General features: G+C 40.8%; 2 protein-coding genes across 5 annotated transcripts in view; one reads left to right on the top strand and one right to left on the bottom strand.

Moving 5' to 3' along the window:
* UBE3B (ubiquitin protein ligase E3B) overlaps positions 1-16,779 on the bottom strand; it is a 58,129-nt gene extending 41,350 nt beyond the window's left edge. Inside the window, exons 1-7 of one of the 2 annotated variants that reach the window (XM_075830524.1) lie at positions 16,466-16,779; positions 14,230-14,306; positions 11,665-11,833; positions 9,059-9,176; positions 8,423-8,482; positions 765-869; positions 560-656 (exon numbers count right to left, since the gene is read on the bottom strand). In XM_075830524.1, coding sequence (XP_075686639.1) covers positions 560-656; positions 765-869; positions 8,423-8,482; positions 9,059-9,176; positions 11,665-11,825 — 541 coding nt within the window. In that variant the 5' untranslated portion in view covers positions 11,826-11,833; positions 14,230-14,306; positions 16,466-16,779. Of the gene's footprint in view, positions 1-559; positions 657-764; positions 870-8,422; positions 8,483-9,058; positions 9,177-11,664; positions 11,834-14,229; positions 14,307-16,147; positions 16,245-16,465 lie in introns of those variants that run through there. The other variant, XM_075830532.1, reaches the window with a different exon arrangement.
* KCTD10 (potassium channel tetramerization domain containing 10) overlaps positions 16,626-20,751 on the top strand; it is a 43,093-nt gene continuing 38,967 nt past the window's right edge. The window contains exon 1 of one of the 3 annotated variants that reach the window (XM_075830547.1): positions 16,626-16,701. In XM_075830547.1, coding sequence (XP_075686662.1) covers positions 16,678-16,701 — 24 coding nt within the window. In that variant the 5' untranslated portion in view covers positions 16,626-16,677. Of the gene's footprint in view, positions 16,702-16,732; positions 16,914-16,935; positions 17,040-20,751 lie in introns of those variants that run through there. The other 2 variants (XM_075830555.1, XM_075830563.1) reach the window with 2 other exon arrangements.

Here is a 20,751-nt window from a genome sequence, read left to right as displayed (position 1 = left end):
GCGAAAAAATAAAAACGTTACGGCTCTTCAAATATGGAGACACAAAAACAAATAATTTTGAAAAAAAAAGCGTTTTTACTGTGTAAAAGTAGTAAAACATACAAAAACTATACAAATTTGGTATTGTTGCAATCGTAACAACCCGCTGAATAAAGTTATTGTGTTATTTATATCACACGGTAAACGGCGTAGATTTAAGACGCGAAAATGAGTGGCGAAATTTCAGTTTTTTTTTTCTATTTCCCCCCAAATAAAAGTTAATCAATAAATAATATGTCCCCCAAAATGGTGCTATTAAAAAATACAACTTGTCCCGCAAAAAACAAGACCTTATACAGCTATGTCGACGCAAAAATAAAAAGGTTATAGCTCTTGGAATGTGACGATGGAAAAACTTAAAAAATGGCTTGGTCATTAAGGTCTAAAATAGGCTGGTCATTAAGGGGTTAATAGTATTTGGTCAGCAAACACAATTACAGCAGGTGTTTTGCAAACATTTTGCCAATCCTATAATACAATATAAATCATATGAATTCATAATTTTATGTAGCTATCATACCTTTCCCTCTGCAGATCTTCCAGGTGGAAGTGTCCGTGAAGTTGACCAGCATGGTCAGGTAGAGGGTGATGAGCTTGGAATCCTGAAGGATATCAGGCTGTACAGAGAACAGTACAAACATCCATCTGAGTATGACCGCAAAGATTATGTGCTACACAACAATCATTTTCAGATGTATACTGTAGATCTATGTATATGTACTCACTTTTAACATCTTAAGGAACTCACAGCACAACCAAAGAAGGTCTTTAATTTGTTTTATCCACAAGTAAGTGAGGTCTTTAGACAGCGCAAGAGAAACAAACCAGATCTGCAAGAGATATACTCCAATATAATACTCAAAGATAAATAGCCTCAAAGATATGTACTTAACAGGTTCCCGACTGCTGGCCGTATTTATACGGCCAGCGGTCAGGGTCTCTGAAGTCCGCCGTATAGACTATTTACGGCGGCACTTCAGAGACTGTGCACGCGCGATCGCGTGCACACAGCTCTATGCCCTGGCTGTTGCTAACAGCCATGGGCACTGGGCAGAATGTCAGGGGCCAATCTTTTGGCCCCTGAACATGTGATCGCTGTGACAACCAATCACAGCGATCACATGCATTTCTGCATAGAAAACAGTGTGCACGCGATCGCGTGCACGCAGCCCTGTGCCCACGCTGTTACCAACAGCTCTGGGCAGAGTATCAGGGACCAATCTGATGGTCCCTGAACATGTGGTCGCTGTGAAAACCTATCACAGCGACCACATTTGTTTTATTTTGACTTTTCTGGCAGTAAATCTCCTGCCTCTTTTCTTCTCCTCAAACATGGTTTCAGTTTGAGGAGAAGAAGAGACTCGGGAGAATTGCTGCCAGAAGATTACAGTGAAAAAAAATACAGTTACACTCTAAAACATTCTCTGTATAGATAGATTTCTATCTATCTATACAATCTATCTATCCATCTATCTTTTTTTCTATATATCTACCTTTCTATCTTTTATTCTATTAGAATAGGCAGGTAGGGAGTATATAATTATATATATATCCACATATATATAATATATATAGCAATAGCGGTTTATTTTTTTGTTAGCGGTAGTGTAGATATATATAGCAGTTAGTTTGTGTGTTTTATATTAAAAAAAAACAAAAAAAACAACAATTTGTTTAGTTAGTGTTAGTTACGTTATGGCGAGGAAGTTGTTTAGCGCCGAGGAGGCATACGCCATGCTGTGGTCTGAGTCGGAGACCGCATCAGATATGGCGTCCGAGATGGAACCTGTTTTAGGTAGTGACGATGACAGCGTCACTTCAGGTTCATCTTCAGGGGACGTTGTCCCTGATGCAGTTGAAACTGCAGACCTTGAAAGCGCAGGGCCAAGTAGCGCTGTAGCACGGGACAGCCTGGTCCCTTCAGTCCAGGCTCTTGTATGGGCACCTGCCCCATCTTTTGGGCCTAGAATCCACGGATTTACTGCCACTCCTGGCATAACCGTGGACAATACAAATTTTGGCCAAATGGATTACTTCCATTTATTTATAACGGACGACATCCTAAATCAGATTGTCCACGAAACAAATTTATATGCCACTCAATATATAAGGCAGAAACCTTCATCCACCCATGCCAGAGATTGGACGCCCACCAATTTGCTGGAATTAAAAAAAAAATTGGGGCTCACCCTAAATATGGGTATTGTCAAAAAGCCCTCCATTAGGTCTTACTGGTCAACAAGACCCGCCCAAGCCACCCCAGTATATTCTGCAGTAATGCCCAGGTCTCGTTATGAGACAATAATGAGGTTCCTCCACTTCAATGACAACGCACAGGCCCCCCCAAGTACCGATGCAAACCGGGATCGGTTGTTCAAAATAAGACCGCTAATAAATTCCCTGAATAATTTATTTCTGCAACTCTACACCCCTGAGCAGAATGTAAGTGTGGACGAATCCCTCCTCAACTTTCATGGCAGACTTAGCTTTCGCCAATATCTACCTTAAAAAAGGGCAAGATATGGCGTTAAGCTTTACAAATTGTGTGAAAGCGGGTCAGGATATACCACCGCCTTCAGGATTTATGAAGGGCGGGACCGCACAATAAATGTTCCTGGATGCCCCCCTGATCTTTCCACCAGCAGTAAGATCGTGTGGGAGATAATGCAGCCTCTGCTTCACAAGGGGTACCACCTGTACTGTGATAATTTTTATTCGAGTGTGCCCCTGTTTAGGCATTTGCATGCTGCAAGGACTGGGGCATGTGGTACCATGCGCAAAAACAGAATTGGTTTTCCACAGCAATTAGTGGGGAAGCGCATGGTAAAGGGGGACTCCTGTGCTTATGCATCTGAAGAATTGCTGGCGGTCAAGTTCAGGGATCGCAAAGATGTGTATGTGCTAAGCACGATTCATACCGCAGGAACAGTGGCAGTGAGGGAAAGAGGGGCAACATCGGACAAGCACAAACCAGTGAGCGTGTCCGAATATAACAAGTACATGGGGGGGGTGGATTTAAGCGACCAGGTTTTACAGCCCTATTTAGTAAAACGCAAAACTAAAACCTGGTATAAAAAAGTGGCCATTTATTTGTTACAGGTGGCAATCCACAATTCATTTGTGCTCTACAAAAAAAACAGAGGCAGAGACACATACCTGGATTTCCAGGAAAAAATTATTGAAGGCCTCATTTTTGATGTTCAGGACACCCGAGAATGCCCCCAGTCTGAGGATGTCACGCGACTGACTGAAAGACACTTCATCAGTCGGATTCCCCCAACAGCAACCAGAAGCAACCCCCAGAAAAAGTGCCGCGTCTGCAGAAAAGACGGGCACCGCAAAGATTCCCGATATTTCTGTCCCTTATGTCCCTCACAACCAGGCCTGTGCATTGAGCCATGTTTTAAAAAATACCACACTGTTCTGAATTATTAGATTTTAGTTAATTTGTTGAAAATATATTTGCCCTACATTACGTTTTTATTTTTCCCCTGATTTTACTCCAAGGGTGAGGGAGGGAATGGGTGGGGGGTGGATGTCATGTTTGCATATTCTCTAAAGTTCATCTGCTGGAGAGCTCCATTTGCATAAACCTGCAATTTCTTATTTTAGAAAACCCCAAAAAATAAATTCCCATTATACCCCTAGATGAATATTTTGGGATTTCTGCTTCAAGAGCAGATATTTTGGAAGTGTTATAGAAACTCTGTTGAGTTTTGTAAAACCAGCTTTGAAAAAAAGCGATTTGTGAAATAATCTTCTTCTATCCTCCGCCCTCCTACTTCTCTATGTGATAAATAAGGCACACATATTTGGTATCCCCATGCTCAGGAGAAGTGGAAGAATGTGAAAGGAGATGAATTTTGGCCGTGGTCTATGCCGTGTGTGAAAAATGCTGGTATAAACTGACGCATTTGCTAAAAAATTGCTAATTTTATTTTGATCCATCTTATTCAAGAACTTTCAGAAGAAAACTGGACTGTCTAAAAATATGATAAACCCCTTGAAGGAAACCTTGTGGGGTCTACTTGCGTGAATGAAGTAATTTATGGGGTGATTCTAATCTTTCAGCAGCATTAGGCCCCCCAGAAAACAGTATGCGGCTATAAAATCAAATGCAGAATTCCTGGACCGAAAAGGCCAAAAAGCCTCCTTTTATGCCAAGCCCTGGCACATGCCCGTGAATAAAGCACACATATTTGGTATCCCCATGCACGGGAGAAGTGAAAGAATGTGAAAGGAGATGAATTTTGTCCGTGGTCTATACCGTGTGTGAAAAATACTAGCCTAAACTGACGCATTTGCTAAAAAATAGCTGATTTTTTTTTTGTTCCATCTTATTCAAGAAACTTTCAGAAGAAAACTGGACTTGCTAAAAATATGATAAACACCTTGAAGGAAACCTTGTGGGGTCTACTTGTGTGAATGAAGTAATTTATGGGGTAATTCTAATGTTTCAGTAGCATTAGGCCCCCCAGAAAACAGTACGCGGCTATAAAATCAAATGCAGAATTCCTGGACCGAAAAGGCCGAAAAGCCTCCTTTTATGCCAAGCCCTGGCACATGCCCGCACAGCGAATAAGGCACACATATTTGGTATCCCCATGCACGGCAGAAGTGGAAGAATGTGAAAGGAGATACATTTTGGCCGTGGTCTATACCGTGTGTGAAAAATACTAGCCTAAACTGAGGCATTTGCTAAAAAATAGCTGATTTTTTTTTGTTCCATCTTATTCAAGAAACTTTCAGAAGAAAACTGGACTTGCTAAAAATATGATAAACCCCTTGAAGGAAACCTTGTGGGGTCTACTTGTGTGAATGCAGTCATTTATGGGGTGTTTCTAATGTTTCAGCAGCATTAGGCCCCCCAGAAAACAGTATGCGGCTATAAAATCAAATTCAAAATTCCTGGACCGAAAAGGCTGAAAAGCCTCCTTTTATGCCAAGCCCTGGCACATGCCCGCACAGTGAATAAGGCACACATATTTGGTATCCCCATGCACGGGAGAAGTGGAAGAATGTGAAAGGAGATTAATTTTGTCCGTGGTCCATTCTATGTGTGAAAAATGCTGGCATAAACTGACGCAATTGCTAAATTTTTGCATTTTTTTCCAATTTTGCCCACTTTAGAGAAAAAAATAAAAATGATATATACTGACAAATGCCACTAAAACAAAGCCCTATCTGTCCTTTAAAAAGAGTGTAAAATTCAAAGATGAACTTTATTCACCTGCAGAGTTATAGTCATCTAAAGAAGCGAAAATTGTGAAATTTGCTCTGGTCATTTAGCTGTAAAACAGCCTAGTCCTTAACCGGTTAAAGGGTTTTTCCCATAAACTTGTCCCATTGGTCGGACCCCCAGCGATCAGACATTTATCACCTATCATGTGGATGGGTGCCCGTACCTAGTAATGATTATGGTGCTCCTATATTGTTTTAAACTGTAGTGCTGACTAGGATCGCATGGCACCTACACAGTGGTGTCACACTGCAGGGTCCAGGAAACATTTTTAGGAGTACAGTAGTGATAACACAATAACAACATTTACACTTGCTTATATTATTGCACCCCCTAGACAAAAGTACCCATACATTTTCACCAACTACATAGAAGTATAAAAAAAGGGAGGATCTTTTTGTTACTCACCGTAAAAAGACAAAAAAACAAATAAAACAACTGGGTGGGAGTAGTGTCCCCCAATGAACTCGGAAAGAAAGGGATTTTTAGGTAAGTAACAAGAAAATCACCTTTTTCCTGCTCGTGTCATTGGGGGACACAGAAAACCGCGGAACATCCAAAAGCAGTCCCCGTAGGAAGAAATAAGAACCAAAATCAATAAGGGTATGTTCACACGCTAAACAAAAACCGGCTGTAAAATACGGAGAAGTTTTCAAGGGAAACAAGCCTCTGATTTTCAGCCGTTTTTAAAGCATCAAACTTTTTTTGATGCGTTTTTTACGGACGTTCTTGGAGCGGTTTTTCTATTGAGACAATGAAAAATGGCTCCAAAAACGGCACAAGTAGTGACATGCACTTCTTTTTACGTGCCCTTTTTTGAAACGGCCACTTAAAAAAGCTGCGTCGGAACAAAACGCCTTTTTTCCCATTGAAATCAATTGGCAGATGTTTGGAGGCGTTCAACTTCAGCTTTTTCAGCCAGTTTTCTCTGCGTTTACGGCCCGAAAAACGACTGAAAATAAGCTGTGTGAACATACCCTAAAGGTAAAATCATGAACCGTCGTATTCTCCACTGCTGCCTGCAGAACCTTACAACCGAGAGATGCATCTGAGGATGCAAAGGTTTGCACCCTATAAAACTTAGTAAAGATGTGGAGAGAACACCAAGTAGTGGTCTTGCATACATGCAGCAGAGGCCCTATAGTACACCGCTCAAGATGCACCCATAGCTCTGGTGGTATGTGCTGTGACTCAGAAAGGGGAAACCTTGTCCTTAGTACGATAGTGGTATTAGATGCCACCAGCCCCTTACAAGAACCGTCAGGGATGACTCTCGGAACGACAGAAAGAAGCTGTCTAAGATCAGACTATCCGAAAGGCTTTAACCAAGTCCAGGCAGTGGAGAGAACGTTCCCTGGGATGAGAAGAAGCGGAACAGAAGAAGATAAATCACAATATGAGATAGATGAGATAGAAGGATTATACCACTAGAATAGAAGGGACTGGACAGAGAACTTCCTTGTCCTGGTGGAGCACTAGAAAGGGAGAGAAAAAGAAAAGAGCAACAGTGCGGATATCTGTCGGATGGATGTAACTGCCACGAAAAAGGCCAATTTCCACATAGAAGGTGAAAAGAAACTTCACATGGAGGTTCAAAAGAAGACAACTGCATGCTCTAAAGAACCGCATTCAGGTCCAAAGGAGTTGTAGGATGTAGATAAAGAGTGATTGCATGGGCAACGCACTGGAGAAAAGTCCACACATTCTATTTAGAAGCCCAAGGTCTTTGAAAAAGAATGGAGAGGGCTAAGACCTGCCCTTTGAGAAAGTGAAGGCCTAGCCCTAGGTCCAACCCGACTTGGGGAATAGACCCTAGACAGGGAAAAAATAAGAGGAGAAAGATGCCACTACTCACACCAAAATGACTTCTAGGTTCTGTGGTAAATATGAGAGGAAGACTATTTTCTAGCCTGCAGTATGGTTTTTTATGACACTTTCAGAGAAACCACAAGACCTCAAGACTACAGCTTCAGCAGCCATGCTGTCAAATGTAGTGACCCTAAACGCTGATGGAAGAATTGGCCCTGAGAGAGCAGGTCGCCCCTGAGCGGCAGAGGCCAGAGCAGGTCGGCCAGGAGGGAGAGTACGTTGGTGTACCAAGACCAGTCTAGAGCCACCAAGACTGTTGGGATGCTCTCTGCTTTGATTCACCAGAGAATTGTGAGAAAAAAAGGTAGGGGGAGAAAAGCATACAGGTAGTTGAACAGGTTTCAGGAAATAACCAGAGAGTCTTGCGTCCATGTCACAAACTGTGAGAGTTTCTGATTGAACCTGGACGCCATTAAGTCCATGTCTGGAGTTCCCCACCGAGTGCACAGTTGATCGAAGATGTCCTGATGAAAATATCATTATCCGATTCTCCTGGGTCTAGAAGTTCTCAGCTGGGGTACTCAACTATCCAGTTGTCCACGCCCGGGATGTGGACTGCAGAAAGAGCCAAAACGTGATTATGCCCAAGAAAAGATCCTGGCTGATCGTCATCACTGCTGAGCTGCAAGTTCAGAGAGGACGAAGACCAAACCCAGTGGGTTAGAATCTCCCATTAAGTAGATGGGTGTGGAACGGAGCGTAGGTGATGGCCTCGATAGACAAGCCAATGGAGTCACAGTAACGAAAGATCGTCCCCATACATTACGACCATTGCTAAAGCAAACAAACGTCGAAAGACAAGCTGTATCGTCGATTGGCGCTCGTTTTCACGGCCGATATCAGTCTAAAAGGACCTTAACCTCCTAGAAGAGCAAAGCATTAGACATGTTAAATTCCAACATGCTCAATCATCCTTTGTCCCTAACACTGGGGAACAGTGAAGATGCTCCGATATACATAAGATTGTAAGCTGATCGTGACACAATCATCAGGTTCTGACAGTTATAATCTTATGTGTATAGCCAGCTTTAGGGTATGTTCATGTGTGTCAGATTTGTTGCAGACATTTCTGCAACTGTTCCATGCATCTAAATTTGGTGTTAATATCCATACACATGCTACAGAAACATCCCCATTCACATGGTTGGAACGGATTCTTCTGCAACAGATCTGTCACATGTTCACATACCCTTACTGAATCTTGGACACTAATATGACATGGGATAATGTGATCATCAAAACAAAGTAGGTATAAATAATGAGTTCTGTACATACCTTGGGTTCATTCTCGCAATCCATACTGTTAAGGATACAGCGACAAAGTTTTTCAAAACGCTACAAAAACAAAAATATTAGATAGAATAATGATTTTTTTATGCATTGGGATAAATCGCATAATACATAATAAATCAAAGCAAAGTGTCATTTTATGAAATATTCCCCCAGATCTATCGCTATATCCATTATGTGTGATGCCTAGATTATTCTGTTAACTCGAAGAACCTGCTATATAAGCCATATGCTATGCAAGTCAGAAATGAGCTCTTAGCTTTAAAATAATACCAGATCAAAGGTCCAGGCGCAATATTAGGGGGGGGGGGGGGCGCACTTGTCGGGGAGAGGATGAAAAGTTTTACTTCCTGGTTCTGAATCGGGATAGGGGAGGGGGAAGCTGCAAATGAGAGCAGGAAGAAGGATCGCAGCCTGATACGGTCAACACTTCTCCTGCGGCCATGTCTTGTCTAACAATTATCTCTACAGATGGGTCACCGCTCTATCCACTGCTGTCACAGTAAGCCAAAGCTCCTAATAGCCATTAAAAAGCATGTAATTGTGACAAGACTAGAAATAATACAATCACTATTTTGTCATAAACGTAAAATAAAAAAATATTTTGGAAATAACACGTACCACTTTGTCCTGTGTTCTGAAAACGATCAGCAGTTTTCGAGCTATCCTGAATATAGAGAGAGCATTGATCTTAATGGATCCATTTTCGGTGCCTTCTAAAAAATCATCTACGTCTCGCCTGTCGTCATTAAAAAGTAACAAAAAAAATCAACACTGTTAACCAAATTGAACACAACTCAGCATGCTAATCTTATCCGGTATATAGGGAATTGGAAGAAAATAACAGGAGACGGCACTCCTCCGAGATCGGTGTTGTTCAGTATTGAAGCCGGTTGCCACCCACTGCGTTCCCTGGGAGGATGGATCCTCCGTGCTGGAATCAATTGGTACGGAAGGTAAAAGAAAAAGGTGCAGTATTTACGGTATCGGCGCCAGGCAGAAAGGAAATAATGATGATGACAGATGGTATTATCTTTAAAAAGAATTTGTTCTTTATTTCGGTGGACGACGCGTTTCTGGACCGTACCTGTAATTACAGACCTGATGAAGGGGCCGGTATGGTCCAGAAACGCGTCGTCCACTGAATAAAGAACAAATTCTTTTTAAAGATAATACCATCTGTCATCATAATTATTTCCTTTCTGCCTGGCGCCGATACCGTAAATACTGCACCTTTTTCTTTTACCTTTCGTACTAATCTTATCCGGTAACATCTCTTATGGCACCCATAGACATTGAATGACTGGCATTCTATCCCTCTGATTTCAGTACGATCAGGTGATAATCTTTTGTCAATGGTCATTATTACACACTCCTAGGCAAATAATGAAAACAAAGATCAGCCAAATATTTTGCAGCTTAAGGCCAGTTCACATCAGCGTTCGGGTTTCGCTCAACCTTTCCGTCAGAGGAACCGATGAATGCAAAGCTGAACGAAAACTATAGCTTCCGTTTGCATTATTATTAATTTCAATGGTTTACGTTCCGTAAAGTTTCAACTTTTTTCACGGAAACAATAGTGATGTCGACTGCGCTATTGTTTCCGTGACAAAAACAAACTTTACGGAAGAGAAACAAACTGAACCGGAAGCATTATTATTGAAATCAATGATAATGCAAACGGAAGCAATAGTTTCCATTCGGCAGGTTGAACGGAACCCGAACACTGATGTGAACAGGCCCTTAGTTATTGCTCAATGCCAGAGCTCCACATCCCCAGCTCCGGCACTGCAAAGTCATAAACAGAGGCCACAATGTATATATTAAGATGTTGTCCAGTATGATAAAAAATAAGCTTAATCATTACATAGTTAAAAATTATACAACTTTCCAATATACTTTGTGTTTCATTGTCTCACCAGAATCTATATCTCTGCTCACCGTCAGTTTGATGGAAACATCCAGAGGCTTAAAACCTGTCCAGATATTGTCCACATAAGCTAGGAAAACCCTATAGGCTATGATCACACACAGAGTATTAAAGCAATTTTTGGATCAACTTTTTAAGCCAAGGTCAGTAGCGGATACAAAAGGAAGAAAAGGTATAAATAAAAGACTGATGCATCTCCTTCCTTTCGAGTCCACCCCAGTATTTGGCTCAAACATTTGAGTCAAAAACTTCACAAAATACTGCCTCAAAACTGTGTGTGTGAAAGTGGCCTCAACCCCTCGGCGCTGCAGCCAGTTTTAATTCGAATGTTTTCCTTCCCGCATACCAAGTGCCATACCTTTTTTTTTTTTTTCCGTCAATCTGAGGGCTTTTTCTTGCAGGACGAGTTGTATTTTTTAATGACATCATTTAATGTAACGTAAAATGTACTGAAAAACTGTTAAAAAAATGTTGTTTGGAAAAAAACAGCAATTTCACCATTATTTTGAGGATTTGATTTTATGGCATTCACTGTGCAATAAAAATGACAGGTTACCTGCGGGTCGGTCCGATTACAGCATAACCAAATTTATATAGCTTTTTCTACGTTTACTACTTTTATAAAACATAATTGTTTTGTGTGGCCATATTCTAAGACCCGTAACTTTTTTTATTTTTCTGTCTATGGAACATATTTTTTGCGGGGTGAGCTGTCGGTTTAATTGGTACCATATTACGGTACATACAACTTGTGGTCACTTTTTATTCCATTTTTTGGGGAGGCAAGGTAACCAAAAATCAGCAATTCTAGAATTTTATTTTTTAACGCCGTTTACCATGCAGGATAAATAACATTCTATTTTAGTAGTTTGGACCATTACAGATGCGGAAACACCAAATTTCAATTTTTATTTCTATATATTCTTGAAAATGTTATTACATTTATTTTTAGATGTTTTTTTTGTCCCACAAGGGGACTTAAACATGCAATAGCTTGTACAATACTTCTGTATAGAAGGACCAAGATGGCAGACCTGGGCCCTTCACCAGGTCCACAAATGCCATGACACCGCATTAGCATCTTGCGATCCTGTAGTGGGGGTCTGATTTGGTGACTTTAAGTGGTTAAAAAGCCAGCATCTCCGAACCCGGCAGGGTGTCAGCTGTAATATACAGCTGACACCCCCTATGTATGGATCGGTCTGAGCTCCTGAGCCCACTCCATACATACACTACTGGCATTCACTGTACAAGAATGGCAGATGTCGCCAAGGGGTTAAATGGGCATGGAAGTTACCTAATTTCACGTTGAAGCCGGCATCTACAAAGGAATCTTCTGATAAGCGCTTGGATTTTAATTGCAGCTTTCTCTCTTTCTTTGAGGCCTTTCCTTTCCTCACGAGCCAGCCTGGCCTTATCCAGAAATTGGGCCTTTGAAATCTGAGTTGCCCCAAACATCTTTTATGCTGTAAGAAGCAAGTGTGTAAATTATAAAGCATGTAATATTTACCATACAAGAGAAATATATCCAGCTACAATTCTATAAAAACAAAATCATGAAACAAGATCATAAAAAATGTATCTTTAATATCAGCTCATGGAACTTTGTTCTGTTACAGCGCTTGTTCTATATTTTCCCAGCCTTACGGATTAAAGTTGAAGACGGTAGAACGTGGCAGATGTCTTGTAATATGCGCTCCTTTACTATTTAATAAATACTTTATTTCCCATAAAATAACAAATCTGAAGCATCTTTTTTTTAGTACTCTGTGTTGTAGTGTTCCTCTGTTATTCCTCCTGGAAATGTATGAATAAATTAATAGTTGGGTGTTACCATTCCCTTTGTAAATAGGTTGTGTCTCTACAGTCTGACACTGTCCATTAAGTGCTGACATGTACAACTATTTACTAAAATCCGACTTGTCAGGAGAGTTGACAAGTTATCTTTAAGGGGAATATGTAGGTCTCCAACTGTATCCACTAAACAGCTACTTGGGTGTTCACCCTGGGACCAAAATTAAGCTCAATTATGCTAATGCAGCTCCCAATCCGCCAGTGAGTCCTCTATGCCAACACATAAGGTGGAAGGGCACCCTTAGACTTGATAAAGGAGCAGGACATGGACAAGTGAACCCTTTTGGCGCTGCAGATTTATTGAGATGGTTCACTGTGGAACCGGAGGTTGCATTAACATACAGGGAAGACTACATTTTGGAGTCCAAGCAGAGCTTAATCAGGCAGTTAGGCAGACGGCCTAGTTTAAAGGGATTTGTACTGGTTATAAACATATTCACACTGTGGTAGTATTTGTTAAAGGGGTAGTCCAACAAATACAAATTCATTTATTGTGTTAGATCACATAGACATTTTTTAATTGGAATCATTTATAAAAATTGCTGTGTCTAGATATTGCTATTACATACTTGATACGGCGCCCCCTTGAGGTCTTTTGATTCCCTCTCAGAAGATCCACCTAATGTGTCCGGTGCTGGTGAGGAGCTGCTGCTTCTGGAACGCTTATTCTAATTCGACTGCACAATAGCAGGAATCACTCCACAGCCCGTCTACAAAAGGATCCGGACAGCAGTGGGATCGAGCTACCGAGCATGTGTGACCACCAGCTCTGGCAAATTATTAGCAATATCTACACACAGGAGCATTTATTTTTTTTAATGAAAAAGTGTTACATTTTACGTGACCCAACAGATTAATTCATTTTAATTTGTTGGACAACCCCTTTAACATTTATAACCACGTTAAATTGAGTATTGTGTTGTTTTACTGTATGCGATGGTTGTTTTTTTCTTTCAACATATTTTCAATTTAAGCATTTTTTTAAATCTTGAAAGATAATCTTGTCTCTTAGGCTTTGTTTACACTGGCATCAAGGTTTCTGTTTCTGAAGGATTCGTATTTATAGATAAAAACGTATGTAAAATGGATCTTACAATGTCCTACCAATTCCAATCTCCGACCTGATCTGACATCAGGCATGGATAAATGCTAGTGCACACTGGGCCGTACAGTTGCTGTGGTCTTATTAATTAGAATAGGATTGGTGCACTATTCTCTCCGGTTGTTGTATAGTTTCCGCTGCAACTGTACTGCACAGCATTCACTCGTATCTCTTCACACCTAATGTTAGATCAGGTAAGGATTGGAATTAGAGGAACACTTTAACATCCGGCTGGAACAGATGGATCAAAACCTAACTGACGCCAACTAATGGCACAAAAAGCCCATTGAAAACATTTCACTGCATTAGGCCCCATGCACACGACCGTAAAAATTATCCGTAATTGCGGACCGTAATACGGTCCACAATTACAGACCCATTCTCTTCTCTTGGCCGCGGCACCTTTTCGTATCGCTACGGATGGGTGTCCGGGCCGTAGAAACGTTCTGTAAATTATGGAACATGTCAGTTTTTTTCATTTTATTGGCCGTACTCCCATACTTTGTATGGGAGCACGGCCCGAAAATGCGGGCAGTCGGCGGCGGCCGGCCGTGCCCGCAATCACGGGACGTGGTTACGGGCACGGCCGTGTGCATGGGGCCTTACTCTGAAAATCACATAACAAAAAAAGTGAGAAAAATGCCAACATAAAGCTGGCCAGGCCATCAACTGATTGCTGCAAGTCCGGCTTCTGAACCACCCTCGGCAAACAGCGGTTATCACTGGTGAAGTTGTGACTGGCCATATATTTCCCCTGCATGAGGAAATGTTGGCTATGCAAATGAAAGGCCCAGAATGTAATAGATGGATGGTCCGGGCCAGCCAGAGAGAAGCTCTTTGTAGAGGCAGAGGACCCATTCTCTGACATCCTAAAAGACCATATGAAGTAGATGAAACAAGACTCACCTTATAGTTTTCTTTAGTAGTAAAATACTTGTCTTGTGTACAACATTATGTTTGCTGGTGACTGCTAACGGTTAAAGCTCTAGAACAGATAACAGAGAGTTATAAGAAGGCAGAATATGTCAAAGCTTATTTTTATAACAATGCAGGTAGAAAAGGCGGCCACTGATGGTTAATTCGGCTGATCCGACCAAAAGTTCATGGTTGAAGCAGTACTGGATCCCTTTTATGGTTGAAGCAGTACTGGATCCCTTTTATGGTTGAAGCAGTACTGGATCCCTTTTATGGTTGAAGCAGTACTGGATCCCTTTTATGGTTGAAGCAGTACTGGATCCCTTTTATGGTTGAAGCAGTACTGGATCCCTTTTATGGTTGAAGCAGTACTGGATCCCTTTTATGGTTGAAGCAGTACTGGATCCCTTTTATGGTTGAAGCAGTACTGGATCCCTTTTATGGTTGAAGCCGTACTGGATCCCTTTTATGGTTGAAGCAGTACTGGATCCCTTTTATGGTTGAAGCAGTACTGGATCCCTTTTATGGTTGAAGCAGTACTGGATCCCTTTTATGGTTGAAGCAGTACTGGATCCCTTTTATGGTTGAAGCAGTACTGGATCCCTTTTATGGTTGAAGTAGTACTGGATCCCTTTTATGGTTGAAGCAGTACTGGATCCCTTTTATGGTTGAAGCAGTACTGGATCCCTTTTATGGTTGAAGCAGTACTGGATCCCTTTTATGGTTGAAGCAGTACTGGATCCCTTTTATGGTTGAAGCAGTACTGGATCCCTTTTATGGTTGAAGCAGTACTGGATCCCTTTTATGGTTGAAGCAGTACTGGATCCCTTTTAATTCTTATTTTCTATTGTATAAAGGCAAGATAACTTTGCTAATAATTTTTTGGTGTCGCTTTTCCTCTTCCTTGTAGATGAAAAGCTCTTACGGGCAGGGCCCTCTCCGTCTAATGCCAATGACTGTAGCATCTAAGGGGTTAAATGACATCTAAGGCGATCAGTGTTGTGTCCGATCCCGAAACTTGCAGTGGGATGTCAGCTGTCAATCATGGCGAGCTCCTGCAGTTAAAGGCACGGACATTGCTTCTGTGCACATGCCAACACTGCGTAATAGTACAGCGGTTTCACGAGAATGGCCCACTTACCCTAACGTATTACTACATCATGGGGTAGGTATGGTGTAAATCTTCTAGTGGGAGATTTTGCAGGGAAAGCAGATGGTCCTGTATCTAAGGCAACTGCCCCAAGCTGGAAACCGGAGGCCCTGTCCACATTATTTGTGATGTCCGTTTAGCATGTACCTTGAGAAAGCTTCCAATGTTCACACTAAACATGCCCATATGGCCTAGCAGAGGCCAAAATAGTGTATTGCATGGTATATTGTTGTTGTTTTTTTTTTTTAACATGGGAGCCTATGGGTGATGTATACCCCTGTAGACATCACAGGCATCTATTTAATGGATATGTCCAATAGCCTTTCATGATGTATACTTAAAACGGAAACCATTATAATCTATGGGAAACAGATCTTTTAAACATGATGCCCAATGGTGAAGAGCTGTCACCATAGACTATAATAATCTATTTAATGGACACATCATGAACTCTCATGGCGCCAGTTCACAACATACCCATTTAACGGATACCATTAAAGTCTATAGTGACATAAGCCAGTTATGCATCCGTCACAGCCTTCATTTAATGTATACGTCGGGAACTTTTTTCCGACATATATGTTAAACGTAGTCGAAACACAGAGATTCAAAGAACACCAAAGAGAATCCCTGTCATGCACGTCCCCTCTCTGTAGATAATACAAAAGGTCTCATAGTTTTACAAGCTAACCGCATTAGGCGGAAAAATCCAAAAAGCCAGGTGGCCGATGGGCCTACATATGTGCTGCGGGTGACTACCTGTTTTAGGCGGTTCTTTATTGACGCTCTCATTGTCTGGTGACTAAATAAAAATTGGCTCCTGGGATGGTCTGGTTGACTCCTAATCTCTAGAGCAGTTTGACATCCCCCGGAGTAGTATGCTTTTTATACATAGGTGATGTATATTATTACCCTATATATGTAGAGATATGGAACATAAGCACTGTGTGTATATAGATTATATACACAGTAGATATAAAAACCTTCCCTGGTCTACTATGCTGCACCGCACACGGTAAGTAAGGGAATATTATGTAACAGGGTAATGAAGTCAGGGATTTGGGGGGGGGGTCTGACCTTTATGGACAAACCAGCTCCTCAAACAAGAGCCGCTCCCGGCTGCAGTCAGGAACACCAGTCTTCTCCAGTCGGAGTGTTTTTGCTTGTGCACATACTGAGGGCGGAAGTACGCACAAAACTGGCAAACACTCGCACAGGAATGCTGGCGCCATCATTGATACGGGCAGCCGGTCTCTTAGTAATGTAGCCTATTACATGTCTCCAGGCTGATGAATAGTCAGGATTATTCTCGGGTGACGTTCTGACCTACGCTTCGCATTTTGTTGAATTCTACGTCATCCGGTTAAAAGAGGGGGAGGGGCGTGTTTTGGTTTCCACAGTGAGCATGACCGCCTTGTAGTTGTGAGGCGCAGTCAAGGGAAATGCGTCAGTGAGGGGCGGAAGTGTGTGCTGGGGCTGGGTGGTTCCCGGTTTTTGGCCTGAGGGAAGTTTAGCGGGTTTGATGGTGAGTATAGATTTTTAATGCTGTGTGGTGGGTCGCCTATAGCCAGTTTATGCACCCGGATCCACTGCTATAGCCATCTATCGTAGAGGGGGCACAGGATTCTACCCTGGTACTGCGCCGTGCTGTGTATGTATATAGATATATTTATGTACAAGCGCTGATAATATTACTAGTCTCTGTGAAAATAGTCTTCGTTCTTCCTCTCTTCCCAGCCTAAAACAGCTGATAACAAAGAACAATAGATTGTTTACGCTCAAATGCTGAAAAGTGTACGGATGTAATACTGTTTTACAGCTGACCATCTGCTACAGTTGTATCTAGTCCAGACAATCTTCTAAGCTAAACACCTCGGTAGCACAAATCTCTCTTCTGTCCTGAAGTTACTCCAAGGTTTGTAGGTAAATGTATCATAATGGAGTCCAGGCTGTGGTGTTACTAGAATCCTACAAGCCCCATGGCAAATTTTGCACCTAGGCCGGCCCCCTGCTTGCTGTTTGGGTGTGCGGGGACCAGTAGCGTTCAAGGAAATAATAGGTATAAGACCATTTTCTATGTATGATCAAATACCTCTAAATTATAGATATTACCAAGATGCCACTATACAAGGGACAAATCATACCTCCACATTATGACCACATATTACTACTACCACATAGTGACTGAATAATACCCCCATACTGTTACTGAATAACATTACTACCACATAGTGACTGAATAATACCCCCATACTGTTACTGAATAACATTACTACCACATAGTGACTGAATAATACCCCCATACTGTTACTGAATAACATTACTACCACATAGTGACTGAATAATACCCCCATACTGTTACTGAATAACATTACTACCACATAGTGACTGAATAATACCCCCATACTGTTACTGAATAACATTACTACCACATAGTGACTGAATAATACCCCCATACTGTTACTGAATAACATTACTACCACATAGTGACTGAATAATACCCTCATACTGTTACTGAATAACATTACTACCACATAGTGACTGAATAATACCCCCATACTGTTACTGAATAACATTACTACCACATAGTGACTGAATAATACCCCCATACTGTTACTGAATAACATTACTACCACATAGTGACTGAATAATACCCCCATACTGTTACTGAATAACATTACTACCACATAGTGACTGAATAATACCCCCATACTGTTACTGAATAACATTACCACCACATAGTGACTGAATAATACCCCCATACTGTTACTGAATAACATTACCACCACATAGTGACTGAATAATACCCCCATACTGTTACTGAATAACATTACTACCACATAGTGGCTGAATAATACCCCCATACTGTTACTGAATAACATTACCACCACATAGTGGCTGAATAATACCCCCATACTGTTACTGAATAACATTACCACCACATAGTGACTGAATAATACCCTCATACTGTTACTGAATAACATTACTACCACATAGTGACTGAATAATACCCCCATACTGTTACTGAATAACATTACTACCACATAGTGACTGAATAATACCCCCATACTGTTACTGAATAACATTACTACCACATAGTGGCTGAATAATACCCCCATACTGTTACTGAATAACATTACTACCACATAGTGGCTGAATAATACCCCCATACTGTTACTGAATAACATTACTACCACATAGTGACTGAATAATAATACCACCACACCATAACCACATAATGACTGAATAATTCCCCCATACTGGTACTGAATAACATTACTACAACATAGTGACTGAATAATACCCTCATACTGTTACTGAATAACATTACTACCACATAGTGACTGAATAATACCCTCATAATGTTACTGAATAATATTACCACCACACCATAACCACATAGTGACAGAATAATACCCCCATACTGTTACTGAATAATACCGCCACACCATATAGTGACTGAATAACATTACTACAACATAGTGACTGAATAATACCCTCATACTGTTACTGAATAACATTACTACCACATAGTGACTGAATAATACCCTCCTAATGTTACTGAATAATATTACCACCACCACACCATAACCACATAGTGACAGAATAATACCCCCATACTGTTACTGAATAATACCGCCACACCATATAGTGACTGAATAATACCCCCATACTGTTACTGAATAACATTACTACCACATAGTGACTGAATAATACCCCCATACTGTTACTGAATAACATTACTACCACATAGTGACTGAATAATACCCTCATAATGTTACTGAATAACATTACTACCACATAGTGACTGAATAATACCCTCATAATGTTACTGAATAATATTACCACCACATCATAACCACATAGTGACTTAAAAATACCACCACACCATAACCACATAATGACTGAATAATTCCCCCATACTGTTACTGAATAATACTGCCACACCACAACCACATAGTGACTGAATAATACCCCCATGCTGTTACTGAATAACATTACTACCACATAGTGACTGAATAATACCCCCATACTGTTACTGAATAACATTACTACCACATAGTGACTGAATAATACCCCCATACTGTTACTGAATAACATTACTACCACATAGTGACTGAATAATACCCCCATACTGTTACTGAATAACATTACTACCACATAGTGACTGAATAATACCCCCATACTGTTACTGAATAACATTACTACCACATAGTGACTGAATAATACCCCCATACTGTTACTGAATAACATTACCACCACATAGTGACTGAATAATACCCTCATACTGTTACTGAATAACATTACTACCACATAGTGACTGAATAATACCCCCATACTGTTACTGAATAACATTACTACCACATAGTGACTGAATAATACCCTCATAATGTTACTGAATAACATTACTACCACATAGTGACTGAATAATACCCTCATAATGTTACTGAATAACATTACTACCACATAGTGACTGAATAATACCCCCATACTGTTACTGAATAACATTACTACCACATAGTGACTGAATAATACCCTCATAATGTTACTGAATAATATTACCACCACATAGTGACTGAAAAATACCACCACACCATAACCACATAATGACTGAATAATTCCCCCATACTGTTACTGAATAATACTGCCACACCACAACCACATAGTGACTGAATAATACCCTCATACTGTTACTGAATAACATTACTACCACATAGTGACTGAATAATACCCCCATACTGTTACTGAATAACATTACTACCACATAGTGACTGAATAATACCCCCATACTGTTACTGAATAACATTACTACCACATAGTGACTGAATAATACCCTCATAATGTTACTGAATAACATTACTACCACATAGTGACTGAATAATACCCTCATAATGTTACTGAATAACATTACTACCACATAGTGACTGAATAATACCCTCATAATATTACTGAATAATATTACCACCACATCATAACCACATAGTGACTGAAAAATACCACCACACCATAACCACATAATGACTGAATAATTCCCCCATACTGTTACTGAATAATAGTGCCACACCACAACCACATAGTGACTGAATAAATACCCTCATACTGTTACTGAATATTACCACCACAACATAACCACAGTGACTGAATAATACCCCCATACTGTTACTGAATAATACCGCCACACCATAACCACATAGTGACTGAATAATACCCCCATACTGTTACTGAATAATACTGCCACACCACAACCACATAGTGACTGAATAATACCCCCATGCTGTTACTGAATATTACCACCACAACATAACCAGTGACTGAATAATGCCCCCATGCTGTTACTGAATAATACCACGACACCATAACCA

Source organism: Rhinoderma darwinii, chromosome 1, assembly GCF_050947455.1.
Source record: "Rhinoderma darwinii isolate aRhiDar2 chromosome 1, aRhiDar2.hap1, whole genome shotgun sequence".
In the NCBI taxonomy this organism is placed as follows: domain Eukaryota; kingdom Metazoa; phylum Chordata; class Amphibia; order Anura; family Rhinodermatidae; genus Rhinoderma; species Rhinoderma darwinii.
This window is presented reverse-complemented; position numbering and strand designations above follow the sequence as displayed.